This window comes from Alexandromys fortis, unplaced genomic scaffold, assembly GCF_014885135.2.
Source record: "Alexandromys fortis isolate MF-2015 unplaced genomic scaffold, M_Fortis_MF-2015_v1.1 scaffold_65, whole genome shotgun sequence".
Taxonomy (NCBI): domain Eukaryota; kingdom Metazoa; phylum Chordata; class Mammalia; order Rodentia; family Cricetidae; genus Alexandromys; species Alexandromys fortis.
Genome location: NW_026067986.1, coordinates 8,743,323 through 8,763,087, shown reverse-complemented (window position 1 = coordinate 8,763,087; position 19,765 = coordinate 8,743,323). Strand labels below are relative to the sequence as shown.

Below are 19,765 nucleotides of genomic sequence, written 5' to 3'. Positions count from 1 at the left end.
TGGCGGGGAAGAGACAGAAATCTTTAATTAATTAATAAATAAGTAAGTAAGTAAGTAAATAAATAAATAAAAATTAGTGAAACATACACTGAAAATAAAATGCTGATAATACTCAGGCTAAATTCGTCCTTGGTACACATTGAGGCATGTTTTAGTATAAGTTTATTCAACTATGGAATTTTCATTAACTTTACTCTTCATCAATCACTAGAGCCAGAGTTTTCTAAGACTGTCTTCATTGATGTTTTCATACCTTTGAGGGCAATATTACAGACAGACTTCTCTGTAAGTCGGTGCAGACATAATGGAAGCTACTCTTTGCTTCTATTAAATGATAAACCTAACTACCAAAAGACCTTGGTTTTCACTATTGGGAGCTAGAAGGATCTAATCCGTTCAAAGGAATTCACAAAATAAAAACAACTGATGTGGCAGAAGCGTGCATTTAATTCCTTGCTTTGCAGAGATACATAACCAGAGTTGTGTGCGTGGCTTGTCCTTTGGGAAGGTCCAAACTATTTATTTTTGAGTAAGAAATAACAATGGAGCAAAAGAGTCACAATTAAGAAAAAAAAATCTTTTGAGACGCAAGAGGACCTGTATGCCCTGGATCAAGACACATGCAAGTAATACAAAGCATTCTAAATACAGTATGAAAGGAACAGTCAACAGGCCCTGGAACGATGTTCTGTCTCTCAGAAATGGGATGTTTAACTGTTCTGTGTTTACAAATGGCATTGACGAAATCACCTTTATTTTTCAGAAAATTTTATAGAGATCATTTTAGCACCATCATTAAGAGAAAAGTAATACTATTTCAGCCCTGCCTATCTCCAGTCTTGGAATAACAACAGAAGCACAGCACCTTTCAAGATCTAAAGTATAAACAAGAACAGAAGTCTATCCCAGCTTCTAGAGATGAGGTAGCTCATGCTAAGAAACGTTGGGTCATATTGTCTTACGAATGTTCTAATTCCAATCCTCACATTATTCTTTGAGTGATCTTCACAACTCTGGGTTTCTAGATCTGTCCTTTGTGATAGGCTTCAGAAAAAAAAAATGAGATTGTACCTGTTGGGGGAGTCTCCCTGTGGGGGGGTGTTTAGAGAATCATATGGGTAATTGCTTCTTGGCAATGTTTTGCATTCAGTATCTTCTTACATGAGAAGACGCAAATATAGCTTCTACTAGTATTGAAGAAATAGAACAAATAGGAAAATGATACTCTTAAATTTGAATGAAAAAATCAAAATGCATCAGTTTTGCAAAAATAAACTGGACAATTGAAGCAATCATGAGTTTTTCTTTCCTCCTGAAATTCAACGACTGTGTGTTGTTTAAAGATTTCATTTAAGAAAAGAAAATGTGAGCTATTATATTCTTCTTGAGGAATTCCTGGAATGGCACTAAAATCTCACGACACTCGTGAGAGCTTCAGCCACGAAGTAAAATACTTTGCATTCATTTTTCGTTGAGAATCTGGGAATAAGGGGACATGGAAGGGCACTGTTCTCTGTTTTCCAGACTGCAGCCAAGCAAAGTCAACATGTGCTGAGGTTTTCACCCCGCTCTAGAAGCTACCTGCTACAAAGAAGAGTTTCCTCATAAATACTAAGCAATTTATTCATTACCGTGAAATGAATTGATGAAAACGTATTTATTTCTTAATCGGTTTACTTTTTTGGCAAAGGTGGTCACTGTCATCGGTCATCTTCAATCTAAACTGCCGTATCGAAAAGTATTTTTAAGTCAATTAAAACTTGGAGGATTGTAAGTAAAATAAATATTCCGAAGGATAAGGAGGCCAGGCACTTCAGACCTTATGTACAAAGCTGACGCAGGATCAGCCGTTACTTCAAGAGTCTCAGGATCAACCTCAAAAAGGCAAAAATTCTTGTGAAAGGTGGTGGTCACGGGTGGCAATTCTTATTACCACGGGTATGGTCATCGATGGCTGTGCTCGTTGTCGATGTATCTAGGCTTCTGTCACATGAAACAAACCGGCCCGATCTCGATGCCAAATTCCTGGTCTGCGCTGCCAATATCCACAGGAGCAAGGTCTACAATGGGCAAGCGGGCCACGTTCTGCGTTCTGTATTCAAAGATGGTCTTGCCCACGTTGCCACTCCGCTTCTGGAATTCAACAGGACAACAGGTGAGTGGCATGCACATGTTTTCTAAGAATTCGGCGCAGCAACACCCTCCCGCGGCGGCTTTTTGTGTTATAACAGCAGAGACGTAAACAGCTCAAGTTAAGTGTGCCACTAGTGTCCGTGGCAGAAAGGAGACACGCAAATCAGTATTCCTCTATTGCAGACTCACAAAAGTGTCTGACTGGGGGTTTAAGCTTAAACTCACAAAAGTTTAAGACAGATTCAGTAACTTTACTTGCTGAAAATAGAAAAGGAGTTACAGAGAGTATATTTCCAAAGGCACTTACGGAACAGGTGTCTTGAAGAACTGTGTATCTGAATCTAATGTTTCCTTCTCCTTTGATTTCCAAGTCATTTGACCCTTTGAGCACGACAGCTTTCTTGAGGTTTTTGGCTTGGTCATCCATGTACCCCACGGTGTTCCTGCAGACGTAAGTGATGTTCTGTGAGGCTTCTTTGGATAAGAGGCGCAGAAAGGTCATCTGAGTGATGGCCGAATTAGGTGACTGGTAATCTCCGTACGTGAACTAGAGAAACAGACGGAGTCGATGTGACTGAGCATACCCAGGGACTCATAATGTCACCCAAAGAGATGGCAGATTGATGACAGGTACACAGACAGATAGAGGACTAACTGACCATAAACAAATCGAATTTGAAAAAATATTACTTTGTTTTCATATAATAAGATATTATACCTATCCAAAGGAAAATATCTATGCATGGTCATAGATACCTGTGTCCTTATGACCTCAAAGAAGAGGTAAAAAAGACTTTAATTTCCCGGAGAAAAATTAAATATTTTAAAATCTGTTTTAATTTTATACATATTATATGCATTATACTTAATAAATGCAACTCAGCTTTTTCACCAATCAGAATAAAATAGGAATTAAGTGTAAGCATAAATCTATTTTACTGAACGGTTACATACTTACAGAAATATTATTTTCTATAGAACAAATGTCCAAAACTCATTTCCAATTAGCTCTTTCTTTCCCATCCACAGTTTTGAGTTCTGCCTCCGGTGACATTGTTTTGATTTCTGACATATCATTTTGGTTAAACTACATTTTAGCTATTTCTATTTAAATTTTTATTTTCACTATCCAGAATTACAGCTCTTCCATACCATACTAACTGGGACAAGGTAAGCTGGGACGGAATGCTGATTTTGTAATAGAAAACACCACACTTGTGTTCTGATAAACTCTGAACACTAGACCGAAACAGAAGCATAAGGTAGATGGAAACACAGAGAAACCATCACCTAATCAGAAAAATAAGTAAGCATGTGGGATACTTCACAGTTTCAAGGGATTCCTAGAATGTATCTAGCACACATCAGCTCCTATCTTTCTAGACACTACGCTAAGCCCTAGCATTCGCAGAGACAGTGAGCTCAGCCTTACCACCCGCTCTTTAAAGTAGCGATAAGGTTTTAAAAGGTTTAGTAATTTAATAAGTTCCCTATATGACCCAGGTGTCCTGAGCTGAGACAAGACCCCTCCGACTCTACTACATACCCAGCCATGTATTTAAATGAACTAATAGTAAAGATTATTTATTCTTTATTATTTATTCATTCTACTAAAAGGAAAAACTATAATTCTAAAATCATATTAATTAATCTTGATAAAACTTATTTAGAAAAATATTTTGCATTTATAGTGAGAACTCTCATTTCAAAGTAAGCATAGTTAAAGTAAACCTGGTAAAAAATACAGCAAAGTTTTAATAAATGTAGAAACATAATAAATAATAAAAAGTAAGATACATAATTCAGAGTGAACATAAATTCACCTGAGACCCTCTGTTCATGTCGAGACCATACCACACTGGTTTATTATCGGGAGACTTGCTGGCCCACCAGGTTTTTAGTGGAACACTGGCTGGGTTTGCGGAAATACATGTCTCTCCTGTTTCCATATTGCAGTAAACCTTGATTGCATCTTCAGCCGAACCCTGGTTGGGGTCAATCCAATATTCACCTGTGTTTTAAAGATAGAAATAGTTGCTCAGTGAAGATGAACTCAAATATGACGATGAGCCTCTAAAATTGTCACTAGAGATTTGACCCGTCATTCAAAATGAAATTGTTAAGGGAACGGGGAGAAGGCTCAACAGGGAAGGTGTTTGCATTGAAAGCCTGAAAACTTGAGTTGGGATCCAGAATCCCCAAATCTGTACAAACTAGGTGAGTACAAGGGCCCACTTGCCATCCCATCATGTAGAAAGACAGAAACAGAAATCCTGGCATAAGCAGACAAGCTAGACTATCTAAAACAATGAGATGTGGACACAGTTGAAAAGCAAGTCCTAACATTTAAGATGTCCAGTAATTGGGGAGAATAGCTAATGTCAACTTTCTCCATGTACACACGCACTCACACACGTGTGAACACAAAAACACACGTGTGCACCGCCACTCGCATATACATAAAGGGAGGAATGCAACTGATAAACACTGAGAGCTTTCACCACGTTAACTGCTTTTTAAAGACACTTTTTCAGATTGTGTATTCCAAACTCAAGACGTCCAAGTGATTTGTAAAATAAAATATACCAAGTCACATACATACACAAACAGATAGAGCTACTCACATGTATTTATTTAGGTCCATATTTGTATGCTATTCTACATAAATTATAAAAATTAAATTTTGAATAAAATGAAAAGGGAGATGCAAATTATTGTACAATTAATAAAAGTGTATATTTTTTAGAGGGGACATTTTTTAGTTTGCCCCCTTAACATCATTGAAAAGTTAACTGAAATTCTGGTGTTTTACAACTCATTCTTACAGTTTTAGATACCCCCTTTTCTGGGTCTAATTAGATCATTTAAAATTATTGGAGTAGGAAAACTTAGAACACTGTCATACAACTAAGGAAGATATACTTCCTCATTCCAAACTGCCTTAAAAGCTCACTATACATTATTCTACCAAGAAGAATTGCAAAAGAGTGACTGGCAAGGACATTAAAGTGCAATAAATAGATTCCATATACAAATAATTTAGGAAACATGTACTTTACTGGTCTCTGAATGGTTTACCTACATACTATTCTGAATGATCTTGTAGGTGAAAAACCATCTTTAGTGATGCATGAGCAAGTATTTTCTGAAGGTTGGGACCACTTCCTCAAAATTGGGTTTTTGAGAGACTACTACCTATATTGTATATGCTATCCATCATCTTTATAATTATTCATGTCGTTGTTTCTACCACAAAACTGTAACCTCTATGGCATGTCAAGAGTTTTATCTCTGTGTCTACCATTAGTTATAAAGTTGCAAAATTCTTTCCTGCTGCAGTGGAGACTAACTCAACCCCAACCTCATGCTTCACTGATCCAGGCTCCTAGCTACTCACCGCTCTGCTTGGTGGAATGGCAAAGCTTTAAGTCATCACAAGTCCGGGCTGGGTGCTTCTTGGAACCATCAGGGCTACGCATGGTTTCAATCTGACTACTGAGAGATTTCAGGGTAGCGTGGACCCCAGGGTCGGTTTTGTTTGTGTCATCAGGAGCCGCCTGGTCTTCGGTGAACTCAGGAAGTGGATCTGGCATATTCTCATCGTAGTGGCCCATGATATCACCAAGAGCAGCCGTGAGATGGCCAGGGGGACCTGGAGGACCAGGGGGCCCAGGTTCACCAGGAGGACCCTAATGAAGGAGCAATTGGGAAGACATTTAGAAGCGTTTTGGTTTTGTTTTACTAAACTGCTACTATGCAGTGCGCTGGTTGCTACAGCTTGGCACACTAACTTGTGGATACTGAAGAAGGGTGACTCACACTTTTAAACAGGCAGGCCTAGCCCACCAAGCAATAGCAGTGCAAGAATGGGGTGTGACCCAGAGCTGTTTTCCAGGAAAAAAAAAATCTTCAAGTCAGGCTCTGAGATAAACAAAGCTTAAAGCCAAACTTTTCACTTTGTTGTCTTCTTTGATGACCTTATGTATCTCATGTGAAGCACGTTTAGAGTTACATTCTTTTGAAAATAATCTGAGGCAAAATACAACTGGAATTCTTTATAAGCAGCTGTGTGCAGGAGGCAAAAGTGCTGCTGGGGTGTGGGATCTTGTTTTGTAAGTCTCCGTGTAAATACCAGGGTAATAGCCACAAGACCTCCAACACGGAGCGTCTTGCCTTCTCCAAAGCAAGAAGAAAGATAGGAAGTCTTTTTGCATGTATGCAAATGGTGAATATAAAAATTCTCTGTACTGAACAAAGTTGAGGAGAGGTCCCTATTCGCCTTTTCATTGTTCAGAAACAATTGAAGGAATGTGAAGTCTCAGATAAGCCCCCCAAAGTGGCAGAGATGGCAAGTTCCGTGTTTTCAATTAATACCGCTGAGTTTTCAGAAGAACTGAGTCTTGAAAGAGCCATGTATCTAAAAAGATGTGGAGCCCGCATCTCAGACAGAGAGAACACCCTGGGTGTCATTCCCTGTGAGGCTCTAGGAAAGGCGTCATAACCTCTGCACAAATGCTTTCTATTCTCAAAACACTGAAAATAGGGAGACAGACAGATGATAGTAAAATGTCTGGCTGGACGACAGATTTCCTGGGAGTTCATCATGACTCCATGCATCCTGTTACACTAATCTAAGGGAAAGAGCCTTATCTCACTAAAACCTGTGAGCCATAAAAAAAGTAAACTAAGAGCCACACAAACCAAATTTTATAGCTGTTTCCTTCTCATGGAGAAAGAAATGGGGAACTTTCTTGACTATGACAAAAATAAACTTACATACCTACATAAAAATAATACATATTTGAATTGAGGGCACCGTCACTGGGGGAATAACGATTTAAACAGGTAGGGTCAGATAAATAAGATCAGAGAAACATTAGACAGAAACTTAAACATACACATTACATATGAGTATAGGCTGATGATGTACGTCTAAAGACAGAGAAGCTAGGGACTAACTAGTATGTCTAGTATTTGATATCATCTTATACTAAATACCCTTAGATTGGGAATTGGAAACTTTAAGTTGAGATCTTGAATGTCATTTCCAGTAAAGAAAACTTTCAAACTCATATGCTCCTCTTGCTCCAGGCTCCCGTTGTCTTTACTTCCCTGCCACGATGAACTGTACCATGAACTATGAGGGAAAATGAACCGTCTCTTAACAGGAAAGCAAACTAAGACAACCGCAATTTCAAAAAGCGCATTAGTTACACAACTTTGATAAGAATGCAATCATATCTGGAATATTTGACCTCAGTGTAATAGCAATCCAAGGACTTGGTATCTTGAACTCTCATTTTGTATATTCGAAATTTTGTGTATTTAAAGACTTGGAAGAACTTCTTACTAAGTAGGTAACCTTCTGTGGTTACTTCTGAGCTTATTTTAGGAGTATCTTAAGACTCTTGTTGGCAAGATGCTACTGAAGAAACTCCATCTTTGTATCAGTATCTTTCATGCAAAGTCTTGTGAGCTTACCTCTGGTCCTGCTTCTCCTATACTTCCCCGCACACCAGGAGGTCCAATGGGTCCAAGTGGTCCAGGGTTTCCTTCTTTACCTAAAGGACCTACTGGTCCAGGAGGACCCTGTCAGAACCCAAAAACTACAGTTTAGAGGAAAGACTTTGCAATGTCCCTCTAATAAAAGAACTATTATAGAGATTGAGTAATTGCTGTAATTGCTCAAATTCCAGCCCTAATAACTACTAAATGGCCTTTCAGCATTTTTGTTACATTTACAATTTCATTGTGTGTTAACTGTCCATCACTAATTCTGGGTAAAGGACCAAGGTAAGTTAAGAACTCTAACCGACTGTGGTGATGGTGGTTTGAAAGAAAATGGCGCCCAAAGGGAGTGGCACTCTTAGGAGGTGTGGCCTTGTTTTAGTAGGTATGGCTTTGTTGGAGGAAGTGTGTGGTAGGCTTTGAGGCTTTTGTATGCTCAAGATACCACCCAGTGTCTCAGAACACTTTCTGTTGCCTAAAAGATGTAGAACTTTCAGCTACTTCTCAGCACCATGCCTGGCTGCATACCACCATGTCTCACCATGATGATCATAGACTGAACCTCGTAACTAACTGTAAGCGAGCCGGCCAAACTGAATGTTGCCATGGCTATGGTGTCTCTTCACAACAATAGAAATCTTATCTAAGATACATGCTAATCACCAACTTCCATTGGTAGCAACTATTTCATCAAATAAATTTGGTTGAAATTTCAGTTGCTTTACAAGTGAATTATGTAAGTTGAGTGTTTGCTGTAGTTGAACATCAGTCCTTACATCACATAAACTCATCACAGCCTAGCGCTCTTCTTAATATTGTTCTCAATTTATGTATATTTATGTTGTATTTAGGTATAGCATTTTTTGCTAATTCCTCTTTCTAATTCTTTTTCTATTTCCCTAAGTATCTGTGTGAACTGCCTTAGGACCCCCAATGACTCAGAAGAAGCAGCACTTAAATGAATTTTAGAATTTCTAAAATCCTCAAGTTTTAATTCCCTTTTATGATTTGTTTCTAAACTATCATTGTATGAACTTCTTGTAGGCCTTTATCACAATTAAAGAATGGAATATGTCTATCTTCAAAATCTATCCCACTTCATGAACAGGTTTCATCATCTATAAAAATCCATGTTCAATGGAAATTTAACCCCCAATAAGAAATTTAATAGGAAAACATATAAAAACTTGGGTAAGAGATTTTACCATGGGCTCACAGTACAACATATAATATGCCATGTTTTGGATACTTCTATTTAAATTATGTACTGAGTTTGTCCCATATATTTTCTGCCAGCTTCAAAGAACATGAACCAATCAATATTTAGTATCAGGGATAGTGTGCTCTGGGAACAGTGTTATGTCACTAAAGTCTTTCCTATGCACAACAGAAACTTAAGAGTTTCCGTTACTTACTCTTGGGCCAAAAGGACCAGGGATCCCAGGACTTCCTTGTTCACCATTTGGACCCTACACAGGAAGAATATTGAAAGCATTGCTAAAACATTTAAATCATGTATTGTGCTGTGTTTTACCTTTCAAGTTATGCTGCTACTAACTTTAACATTAGAAAAGAAGCCATTGACTTCCTTAACAAACATCCAACTAATACCAAAGGCAACTGTCCATGTAAAGAGGCATATTGTTTATTGCTTTATTTCTTCCCCACAATATTATAGCTTATGTATGGGTATCTATATTAGGTAACTATATAATTATCCATCAAGTTAATTTTAAAATAAAATAATTTACAAAAGCATCCATCTGTTTCATGGAGGGATGGGTGATTCCGTGAATACACCAGTATATTCTCACATGCAGGAAAGTACAATGCTTAATTTACTTACAGGAGGGCCAGGAAGACCCTGAAGGCCAGTGAAGCCTCTGTGGCCCTTCTGACCTCGGTCACCTCTGTCTCCATTGTCACCCTTGTCACCTCGAGGTCCTTGGGGTCCCTATAAATAGTCAGTCATTAATATTACTTCTGAAGACTACAATTTCCTGTGGTTTTACTCTGTATGATTGCATTCACTGTAATTTTTTAAATAGCTTCTCTGAAATTAAAATTTAATAATAACTTTTACTTTCTATGTTTCCTCTAGGAATGATAAATTCATATATGCAAATAAAATAATGGGCTAGGACTGCTGGAATTATTTTAAGAAACAAACAAGAGCTCAGCAGGTGTATATGTATTTCAGAATAACCAGCAACCCCCTGATTGCACCTAGGTCCCACCCAGTAGGAAGTGATTCATGCCTGGTACTGGAAACTTAGGAAATTGCCCATGGCTGTAGATCATGGACCCTAGAGGAGAACCTTGCACTGTTCTGTTCCTAAGCTAACTCCCACCTGCATTCTAAATACTTAGTCTTATATCCACATATATTCTTTGTAACACAATCTTTCAGAATCTATCTTCTCACTTTCTGAGATATTCCTTACTGTGACCATAGACAACATTACTGCTGCCATCTCACAGAGTTTCTGGCTTCTCTGGGTCAATAATTATCCAGAGACCTTTCTTTGCCTTGCTATTTATGAATCTTAAGTTAGATTTCTTTTTAAGTATATAGTTTATATAAGGAAACATATAAATATATGTTCAGAAAAGATAGGGCTTACAGGCAAACCACGTTTTCCAGCTCGGCCAGGTGGTCCAACGGGGCCTCGAGAACCCTAGAAAAGATTTCATAAAATTTATTATTGCATTTTTAAAATGTAAATGCAAATATGGGTATAAATATAAGAGTAACATATTAACAGAAGCATAGACATAGATATAAATGTAATGTGTACAATTATAACTAGTTCCCTGATGTTCAGCAAATGTCTCTACATCAGGTAAGAATGCACTAACTCTAGCAACACATTACAATGATTGTTTTTTATTAGCTTTACCAAATGAAGTTCACCGTAGTTGACTATGTATTACAGTTCGTATAAATTGCAACCTATTTGGATAATCAAAGTAACTACACTGGGATCATATCCATATTCAAACAGCAATTCATTTTTAAACTTAGCATATATTTTATCAATATTTAGAGTTCTTAGATAACAACATATACAAGATAGGATGTATGTACATCTAGGATAGCATATCAATGTCATATCACTGGCAGTGAGAAATTGATTTTCTTACAGGATCTCCTCTTTGTCCTGCATCTCCAGGTGCACCAACAGGCCCAGGAGTCCCTGGGGCACCCTGAGAGCCTGGCAGACCTGCAGGCCCGGGGTCTCCACGATCACCCTGACAAGAAGAGACAGAGCATTTTTCTTTAAACATTGATTGTGTATATAACAATATTCTATATTGCTCATATTATAGATAATATGAAAATATACCATTTCAAACACATCGATTTACTGCTTTACTTAAATATTTTACTTTCATTTGCTAATCAATACATTAAATTCAAGGGGAATAGGATTATGTCTCCTCAGCTTCAGGTCTTATCCACCTTCGACTCTCGCTGTTCCCTACGTTCTGGTTGTTAGAGGGCAGAAGTCAACATTTGCTGGTCTACCTTTCTAGACTAGTGTAGTTGACCTCCAGAAGTCAGCATCTGCTGGTCCGCTTGCCTAGACTAGCAAGCAGTCTTACTGTTGACCTCCAGAAGTCAGCATCTGCTGGTCCGCTTGCCTAGACTAGCAGTCTTCAAAGAAGTGTACACATTCATAAAGCACAGTGTAAACTTTAGTGGGAAAACGTCAAGGAAACCGCTGCCTACATTTTCAGCTACATCATGAAATCTCTCAGAGAACTGGTTCTGAGAATTCCTTCCATCCTTGCCTTCCCCACTTCTGGAAGAAGGGCAAACACTATGCTAGCCGCAGTCTTGTATGGTATAACAACCCTCAAAGTCACTGCTTCTGGGGGAGGGCAAACAAAGATGTCTGAGGATTGCAGATCGTGCTTGGAAGAAATCAGAAAGAGTCCTCCCATCTTTCACTACCATGACCCATATGGCAAGGCGGCAAATAAGAGCTGATTGTGTGCGCACAGGTGAAATCAATGTGGCACGAGCCTGCAAGGTTGCAGTTAATTGCTGCACGGGTTCTAATTGGTATTAATAATAAAAACCTATCACCACAGCCAATGAGTCAAAAACTGGAGTCAAACTTTATTTTCTGACAGAAATTCATTCTTACCTAACTTATTAATTTGGCAGCTAGAACAAACATTTGTATCTAAGTTAAAGAACACGTATACAATATGATGAAGAGAAGATTTTGGGAAGCAAGTCATTTAAAACACTCATACAACTGGAATTTATAGGGAATTGCCTGTGTATGCATTTAACTTTGTAATTAAAAATGAGACAGCCATTAAAGTGCACATATGAGTCCAACAAGCTGCAAAAGTATGTCAGGGAGTGCACATCAAGACCTTTGAATGCTTTCTGCATTACATATACACCAGCAAAGGCAAAGACTCTGTGGCCACAATAGATAAGGGGACTCTTAGCCAAAGATGCCTCAAATGTCTCCATCCTGTTAATAGTACAAGAGCATTCTTGCATCCTTACTCTGCAGAAGAGTTTTAAGCCTGTATTAGCATACAAACACTTGTGCTAAGCACACTTAAAGTATTTAGAAATAGATTTTAAAAAAGCCAGCGTCACGTGACTTTTTTGTCCTTGGTTGCCAGGTCTGCTTCCTGACAGCTGTGCAACCACCAAAAGGGACTCAGCTGCGGGTATACCTGGGGAAATTGTCAGCTCGACTCAGCCTGATTTAAAAACATATGGCATATCTATCACGTAGAAAGCATCATTGCTTATATCCTTGTCAGTTACTCTCTTTAGGGAGTGCGTAGAAAAATTTGGATGTCATTCAGCTGTGAAAGTGATACACAAACTTAGAGGATTCTTTTACATCCTCAGCCGAAGCCTCCATGTCATACCAAATAAGAAAGCAATTTGGTTCCCGGCTTAGGAAAATACGTGTCATACTTTGTCATGCATTCAAATATTCTTTCACTTAGAAGATTATCCAAGGTTATAACCTTACTAAAAAGTTTACCGTCAGAAAAGTCGAAGTTGCACTGGGACCATGGTCATAAAGAATATTCTAAATGTTTTATTATTATCATTATTATTATTACACTAGAATTTCAGTGATCTCTGGTTTATGGTGCTCTAATGTTCTAATCAGTAGCATTGAACTCACCCGTTCTCCGACTGCACCATCCCGTCCTGGGGTACCATCATTACCAGCAGGACCCTAAAGTGAACAGTGTTTGAGACAATGGTTCGTGAGATTGTTAAGCTCTCATTCCTGCTGACAGGAAATAGACCAATATGTTTTCCTCTTCCTTGAACTATAAAATGCCACTCAGTAGGAACCTCAGCAACAGAAAGCAGGCCACCAATTCCTTTCTATTTCCAACTGCTTGTAAATTTGCCATATTCTTATTTACTTTAATTACTCATCTCTAGTTCTCAATATTAAAAAAAAAGAAAGGTCCTCAGACACACTTAAATACATTGCAGTAATAGTGCTGCTATCTTGCACTTTTTTAATTTCCACTTTATTTTTCCAAATAATATTTTTAAGGTTTTGAAAATGGATAACTATATTTATATTATATAAGATTCTGTTTGAAAGTATATATTATTATTTCCTTATTTTACCTTGATATTTTTCAGAACTATGTTTTTTTTTGATAAAATGAACTTTGAAATCATTGATTGATCTTTTCAAGAGCATGTGATCCTTTGGCAATTCACTCATTAAGTTCCTGAGCAGAGGGTATTCCAGCCTTTCGCTTCTTGAACTGCCTGTCCACACTGTATTTCCTCTCAAAAGAGACTAAAGGGTTATGACAGCCTTAATGTTACTTTATCATGATAAAGAAAAATGTCTTCAACTTTGTCTTCTTCCTGAGCTATAATGGTTTTTCATTAATCCTATCACCGCAAAGCTGGGCAATTTTGATAAATATCCCATTACCGAGCGATATAATAGTATGGGAAAGATGAATGGCTGTGTCCTTCCACCTTCAACACAATTTCCCAAGAGCTAAATCAACCGAAATGCTCACTGAAGCTTTTACGAAAGTCAGTCCAAGGACACTGATTTGGTTTCTCTATGGCTTAGTCAACTCTCTAGGGAGATAGAGTACCTCAAACAGCACGTCAAAAAGCTTTCTTAAGCTCGTAGGTGCAAGTCATCTCTAAACATCCGCATCCACTTCATAATGGAAGAATCATTCCTACCACATTGAGCTAAAATAGAAGGTATTTTCCTTAGGGTTGCTGCACTCACTTCTGGCCCAGGTTCTCCCACAGGACCATTTGAGCCTGGGGGTCCTACAGGTCCAGGGGGACCTTTATCTCCTGTAGCACCGGTCGGTCCTACTTTTCCGGGTGTGCCCTGAAATTAGATCACAAGCAAGAGTCAACCACTGCGGAAAAGTTTTCAGAACACCAGTTTCCATTAGTATCCATTTAGTCAGTAGTTCTTTAGTGTCTCCTCCTACAGAAATAACTGCCCAGTATCCTACAGCATCCGCGATTGCTTAAAGACATGGCCACTTCATAGCTCATCACTCCTGACCTATCAAAGAGATAAAAAGCATCCTGTGCCATCTGATTAGGTATGAATTTTGTGCTTGAAACATGTGCAGTCAATTATGGCTGCCCTTCTGGAACCCGTATCTCTACAAAGACAAACACATCCTTATCACTCTTGCCTTTTCTGCCCATTTGTTTAAAATGAGTTCCAGTCCTTTAGACTCATCACCGAAGAATTTTACTTTCCAGCTCTTGGCTCAGTTCTGACGTCAGCAAGATAAGCTTTAACTCTTAGTGTTCTGCCCAAATGCCTTTTAGTTTAACATACCAGGAATCCAACCTCTGTCCACATTCCTTAAGAACACCATTTCCACCTCAAACACTGCAAACACCCACTGGTAAAATGAGTCATGCCAGAGTTTATAGAGCATCAAACTTTCCTTCGTATTCCAAAGAATACGAGATCCTGGAGCATCCACGGGAAACAGGAGATTAAAGTTCACCCACAACCACTTCTAATGTGACTCATCCAGTTCTCTTTGATGGTTTTCTGCGAGGTATGGCTGTTTTGCTAAGGATGTTTATGTTAAAAGATACCACCAAACCTCAAGAAGACCATCCCCCTTTTCCAGCCCTGTTTTTATCTTTGAAGAAAGATTTGAGTCACCAAAAATCCCAACACTTGTTATCTACCTCTGTAGCTCCATGGTTAAACTAATGTTTGTCAAGGATGTTAAGCATTTAAGAGCAAAGGTTTTTAAAAGCTAGGAATTCATGTCTGCTTAAGACTGTCTGAGCCAACTCATCAAGTAAAACTAATCAATTCTTTCTGCAAAAGTTTTATCATGTATCATATGAATATTGACACAGCTACTCACCGCTGGACCAGGAAGACCAGGCATGCCTCGCTCCCCACGTTGTCCGGGCATCCCTACAATCCCTCTTTGCCCAGTGGTACCAGCCGGACCAGGGGGACCATCTGGACCCTAATGGTGAGAGCAGGCTATAATTACTACTCTACAGAATGAGTCCATATCTGAGTAATTTATATAGTTGACTTTATAGACATTGACAAGGTATGAGGGAAAAAAACTCATCTCATAAACCATGAATGTCAATACTTATGGGTCCTAGCACAGCCTCTTATATTATTCAACACATGGAAAGAACTTGACAGCTAATGAAAATAAGTGGAGAGAACTACTCAAAAAACGTTTCCTTCTTTTAAAAAAAGATAAAGATTTAGAAGGGTTATATTTCAAAAAATGTCAATATTTAGTAGAATGCAAATATTAAATATGATAACATATGTTTTATTTTCTTCACAGGGGGGACATTAAATAAAGAATGGGTTTTTTGGTTTAGTTTAAGAAAACCATGTCCTTTATCATTTTGTGTGTATATATATATTTGTGTGTGTGTAGATATAGTTTTATAAGAGAGAATTAGAAATTGATAATTTCATGTAAATTAATCAGATGAAAGCATTTAGGAATGTTTCCAGAATAATATTTTGATAGATTTTATGGCAGTGATTATTACAAGTTTCTTATTATAAATATTTCAGCTGGAGTTGTAGTGCTACAGATGCCAAACTTACAGGTTGTCCATCTTCTCCTGGGTCTCCTTTGTCTCCTGGACCACCAGGTGGGCCAGCGGGTCCTCTATCACCCACTTTCCCATGAGAGCCAGGGTCCCCACGAAGACCAGGAGGCCCCTCCTTCCCAGGTTCCCCTATGGGCCCTGCAGGTCCTGGAGCTCCCTAGAGCAACACATAAAGAAGCAATGAGGAGGCCAAAGTGGAAGCTAAGTAAGAAGAGCTGACCTAGGGGGCTCTACCTCAGCACAGAGGGCACAGCCTTGTAGGACTGTTTGTTACCTTCTGAGATAATCGGTTACTGCGAATACTTGACCAAACCAAAGGAAAACAAGGCACAGCACACCATAGATTAATACCCTGAGAATTCATTTCCAGATGACCATTTAATCTCTCATTATTAAGAGCTATGGAATTAATTTTAATTTTCAAATATATTTAAGGCTCTGTTCCAACTATAGATTATACTGTTTTATTTTATTTGGGCTGGTCTAAACTGGTCTTATGACAGGATTTACCAAAGAAACTCTCAGGGGCTGGTGCAAGGTGATGCTATCAAGAGCCCCCATGGCTCTTCAGTATGACATGGTCTGATGCCCAGCACCCACGTGAGGAGCACAGATGCCTCTAACCCTACTCCCAGAGGATTCAGCACCCTCTCTGGCCTCCACCAGCACCTGCATGCACATTGTACACACACACACATGTACATAAAAGAATGAACTTTGAAGAAGAAAGTTTCAGAGATGTACTATTAGCACATAACAAAAAAGTATTTAGTACTCAAACAGAATCGTGGTCAGACATTAGCTTAGAAAGAACGTGCAAATAATCTCTTCCAAGTTCATTGACTGGTAACTTTGGATTTGTTTTGTTTTGGTGAGATATTACCATGACTGCAAGAAGGCTTAACAAAGAGGAAAACAAACCAGGGAGAGATTCAATAAAAATAATAGTGAAAAGGCCACATGTGTGTGGCATCCATACAAGGACATGGATTAAATGCACTACCAATGATTTAAGTCTAAGTGGACTTACAGTAGGACCGGGAGGCCCAACTCTGCCGGCAGAACCAGGAAATCCTGTAGCACCCTAAGAGCAAAATACCATACAATCAGTCCAGATAAGAAGTGATTCCTTTGTTTTCCTGAAGCCTACATCTCACACAGGAGGTTTAAGGCCTGTTGATTCCTTCCTGTATTTATGACCACGTAGCTTTTTATGCTTCTCGTTCCTCAAATATTTTAGAGAATTTGGATTAACTGATAGGGTCAAACAGTTTTTCTGCTTTGACTTTTATTTTTAACATATAAAAGTACAGTTAAAGCCACACCGGTTCTTTTGTGTAATCAATTACACAAGGTATTTTTACTTTGATATATAAATATCAAATATATAATACTTTAATATAAAAACTTCTGCTTCATATGGAGCAGTTGGATTTTCACAACTAACAAAACTGACTTCTACCCAGATTTCCACGTTAAGCTAAGCACCCTTTGCTCTATAATACAGCTGATACGTAAGACGATGTGTCACTACATCCTTGGATGACAGTTAGCTATTTTATAACCAGGACACATTCGATATTTTCAACTGGCTGTGCACAATTCCCAGAATAGCAAAGATACTCACAGGTGGACCCTGGGTTCCGCGGCCACCTTTCAGTCCAGGGACACCATGAGGACCCTACGTGTGGAAGAACAAAAAGATAAAAAAAAAAAAAAGTGAGGTCAAATGCAGATACTGTGCATTGTACATATTGGGTCCCGGTATCAAAATTTCCTTTTTAAAATTTTTAACTCACATGAGGGCCAGGTGATCCTGCGAGCCCTTGGGGTCCTGGAGACCCAGCATCTCCCTTCTGGCCTGGCTCTCCAGGCTCACCTTTGACTCCAGGCTGTCCGTCAGGACCCTAAATGCAATTTTTCAAATGAGTAAATATCTTTAAGAATTATGAACAAAATGTTCATAATAATTACTATTAACATGGCATTTAGTGTTATAAAACATTGCTGTGTAATTAAACATAGTATAAAAGACTCATATCTTCTTTAAAACTTTTTCAAAAATTCTTAGCATATATTTATTATAGAAAATAATTACACTCACTAAAATATTATAAACATTCACTTTTGTTCCACCTATGAAAATATGCTAAATAATACACAGATTATTTTAAAATTTAAAGATTTTAATATATCTCAAGGTATACAAAAATAAGACTTTTAAACTCTTCTACCAAGAAGAGTTTTAACTTGTAAGTTAGAAACATTTGAAAATTTTACCTGGGGTCCAGCAAAACCAACAGCTCCAGTTGGACCATTTTCACCACGAGAACCCTTAAAAGAGACAAGCAATATTGAAGTTTTCACACATAATATACAGTTTATGTAGCTAACTGTATTTAGAGAAGTCAACTGCATTGCTTGAGGAAGAGCCTTAAGTTAAATATTAAACTGGAGGACATTGAACAAAAGTCTTGAGATCAAAGAAACTCAATTACTTAGAAAAAAGCTATGTGCTTAGATTTAGTAGGTTGTGCAGCTGATAATTTTTTAAGTTTAATGACAATAAAATTTGAAAACTGGGGAGCTGTAAATAACCTAACACAATAAGCATAAAAATTACATTAAAAATTAGACAGTGATTAATGATAGATAGATAGATGAAAGAGAGGAAGATAGATGATAGATAGATAGATAGATAGATAGATAGATAGATAGATAGATAGACAGACAGATAGATGATAGATAAATAGATGATAGATAGATAGATATAGATGGATATATAGATAGACAGATGGATAGACAGATAGACATAGGTAGGTAGGTAGAGATAGATAGACAGACAGACAGACAGACAGACAGATCAACCAAAGAAAAATTCTTTTAGTATCCAACCTCATACTATTAGTGTTCAACCTCACACTAAGAAAAATTAAAAGATTTTCACTTACAGGATTGCCACGAGAGCCAGGAGGGCCAACTAAGCCTCGAGGACCAGGTTCACCCTAGAAAACAGATTTTAGATAACTAAGTATCTAGTGCACAACACAATTGAAGAACACGAGGCACAATGTGCAGGTAAACCAGACTCTGAGAAACAGCAACACTTTTGGCCTTGTTATTTTGGAGTGCACAGCAACATCTTTCGGCTTACCTTTTCTCCAGTAGGGCCTGCAGGACCTGGTGGTCCCAAAGGACCTGGAAGACCCTGTAAATTAACAGAACATAGGTACACTGAGGAAAGACATGTACAGAAATTTCCACTTTTAAATAAATAAGCAAGCAAGCCAGCTATTATTTTTGTAGCATGATTGCTTTTTTGCAAGTCGTTATTTACCACAGATGACAGCACCTCTACCTTCTCAAGACTTAGGCCATGTAGTCCACACACTAGCAGCTAGAGTTCTCTACATAAAACCGTCTTCATATTAGATCTAAATTGGCAGCTTTCTTTGGCAATGTTTCTTTGATTTTACAACCTGTTTAATTTTGCTAGTATCTATTTTGAAATTTGGGCATAAATTGAATTTTGGATTTTCCTTTGTACTATTCTCTTAAATTTTAAGATAATAACAAAATGTAATTCGGTTATTATCAATTCAATTACACTAAGCATGCCTCTGTGTTTAAGATGAAAGAGCCATCCACATCAAGGCACAGTGCTTTTGATGTAATTCTGTCCATGTGTAGTGTAGGACAGCTACCACCTGGGACAGGACCTGGGACTTCAGGACACATAATCACAATATTTAAATGGATAGATTGTTTGGATTCTTTAGGAACAAGTGCTCTGTTAATTTTGTTCTTCTTCATAGGTATGTCAATTGTCCTGAAAGTTATATATGCATTACTGTAAGAATGGAAAGAATAAAATTTACTTCTTATTTGTATATTCTTGACAAAAGGTTATTGTTTTCTCTAGATCTATAAGAGAAAACATATTCCTCTAATAATTTTCCTAGAACACTTCCTGAAACCTGAGTAAAAAAACAAAACAAA

At 38.0% G+C, this 19,765-nt stretch overlaps 1 protein-coding gene across 23 annotated transcripts in view; it reads right to left on the bottom strand.

Annotated features, from left to right (window-relative positions):
- Nucleotides 1–427: 427 nt before the first annotated feature.
- The window catches only part of Col5a2 (collagen type V alpha 2 chain), a 158,524-nt gene continuing 139,186 nt past the window's right edge, over nucleotides 428–19,765 (bottom strand). For all 23 annotated transcript variants that reach the window (XM_050159242.1, XM_050159226.1, XM_050159237.1 and 20 more), the window contains 19 exons: nucleotides 18,921–18,974; nucleotides 18,718–18,771; nucleotides 18,047–18,100; nucleotides 17,566–17,673; nucleotides 17,394–17,447; nucleotides 16,797–16,850; nucleotides 15,762–15,923; nucleotides 15,040–15,147; nucleotides 13,914–14,021; nucleotides 12,816–12,869; nucleotides 10,786–10,893; nucleotides 10,266–10,319; nucleotides 9,488–9,595; nucleotides 9,057–9,110; nucleotides 7,615–7,722; nucleotides 5,531–5,822; nucleotides 3,957–4,144; nucleotides 2,441–2,680; nucleotides 428–2,133 (listed from right to left, as the gene is read on the bottom strand). In XM_050159242.1, coding sequence (XP_050015199.1) covers nucleotides 1,987–2,133; nucleotides 2,441–2,680; nucleotides 3,957–4,144; nucleotides 5,531–5,822; nucleotides 7,615–7,722; nucleotides 9,057–9,110; nucleotides 9,488–9,595; nucleotides 10,266–10,319; nucleotides 10,786–10,893; nucleotides 12,816–12,869; nucleotides 13,914–14,021; nucleotides 15,040–15,147; nucleotides 15,762–15,923; nucleotides 16,797–16,850; nucleotides 17,394–17,447; nucleotides 17,566–17,673; nucleotides 18,047–18,100; nucleotides 18,718–18,771; nucleotides 18,921–18,974 — 2,109 coding nt within the window. In that variant the 3' untranslated portion in view covers nucleotides 428–1,986. The remainder of the gene's footprint in view (nucleotides 2,134–2,440; nucleotides 2,681–3,956; nucleotides 4,145–5,530; nucleotides 5,823–7,614; nucleotides 7,723–9,056; nucleotides 9,111–9,487; nucleotides 9,596–10,265; nucleotides 10,320–10,785; nucleotides 10,894–12,815; nucleotides 12,870–13,913; nucleotides 14,022–15,039; nucleotides 15,148–15,761; nucleotides 15,924–16,796; nucleotides 16,851–17,393; nucleotides 17,448–17,565; nucleotides 17,674–18,046; nucleotides 18,101–18,717; nucleotides 18,772–18,920; nucleotides 18,975–19,765) is intronic.